Genomic DNA, 1,025 nt, shown 5'->3' with positions numbered 1-1,025 from the left:
CCCCCCGGGCAGGCGAGCCAGGCGAGGGTCCAGTTTGTACTGTGGCGGCTGCAGGGACACGGAGGGTGAAGAGGGGCCGCCTGGCGCTTGGAGGGGCCCCTCCTCTGAGCAGGCTGCGGGGTCCACACCTGGAGCTCTCTCTGCTCCTCTCCATCCCCCCAACAGGCTCATACAAGGCCCTGCCCCAGCCCGGTTTGCTCCCCTGAGCCTGCCCCAAACAGAGGGGCTGTGCCGGAGGGAGGGCCCGTGCCGGAGGGAGGGCCGGCACCCACCTGGTGATCCAGCATGAGCAGCAGAGTGCACTTCACATTGACGTCGCCGGGACGCTTCACCTGGAAGCCATCAGTCTCCTGGGTTGTGGGCAGCCGGTGCCACTACGAGAGACCAAGGGGACACCAGTCACCTCCAGGACCAGCCACCCGCTCACAGGCTTTGTGCCTGCAGCTAGGAGCAGAGTGAGCCTGGATCCCACCCTGGGAGTCTGACCCTGGTGGGCTTCAGCCAAGAGCCCACCCAGTCCAACAGACCCAGCGTGAGGTGCTCCAGCCCGGAGGCGGGTGGGAGTTGGGATGCGCTGGGGGAGCCACAGCCCTGAGCACTCCATGTCAGGGGCTCCAACAGCTCCTGGAGTCAAGGCAGGATCAGTCCTGTCTCAGCCACCACAGCGGATGCGCATCAGAGCTGCTCACAGACCACCCTGCACGTGAAGGGGCTTCATCCCTACCACGGAAGGGAGGGAAAGCATGAGCTGGGGACAGGGAAAGCCGGCTCCAGGCAGAGCACCCAAACCCAGTCTGATGTCACTCACAGGCAGCTCTCAATCTCCCCAAGGACCTCCCAGCTCAGCAGCAGGCTGAGGGGCAGCAGGGCCAACCCTTCTTCCCAGCTCTGGGACGAGCAGAGGAGATGTTCTGCGGCATCATTGCCCGTGTTGGACCTCGCTTTTGCGAGCCCAGGGCTGCCTGAGCTGCCTCCCAGAGCCATGTCCTCGCTGCGGCCCCACACCTGGGCTCTAGCTGCAAACT

At 65.2% G+C, this 1,025-nt stretch overlaps 1 protein-coding gene across 1 annotated transcript in view; it reads right to left on the bottom strand.

The window, feature by feature from the left end:
- LOC104500392 (SWI/SNF-related matrix-associated actin-dependent regulator of chromatin subfamily D member 2-like) overlaps positions 1-1,025 on the bottom strand; it is an 8,728-nt gene that overhangs the window by 2,802 nt on the left and 4,901 nt on the right. The window contains exon 8 of the mRNA XM_010144029.1: positions 273-374. Coding sequence (XP_010142331.1) covers positions 273-374 — 102 coding nt within the window. The remainder of the gene's footprint in view (positions 1-272; positions 375-1,025) is intronic.

Source organism: Buceros rhinoceros, unplaced genomic scaffold, assembly GCF_000710305.1.
Source record: "Buceros rhinoceros silvestris isolate BGI_N320 unplaced genomic scaffold, ASM71030v1 scaffold8329, whole genome shotgun sequence".
Lineage (NCBI taxonomy): Eukaryota > Metazoa > Chordata > Aves > Bucerotiformes > Bucerotidae > Buceros > Buceros rhinoceros.
This window is presented reverse-complemented; position numbering and strand designations above follow the sequence as displayed.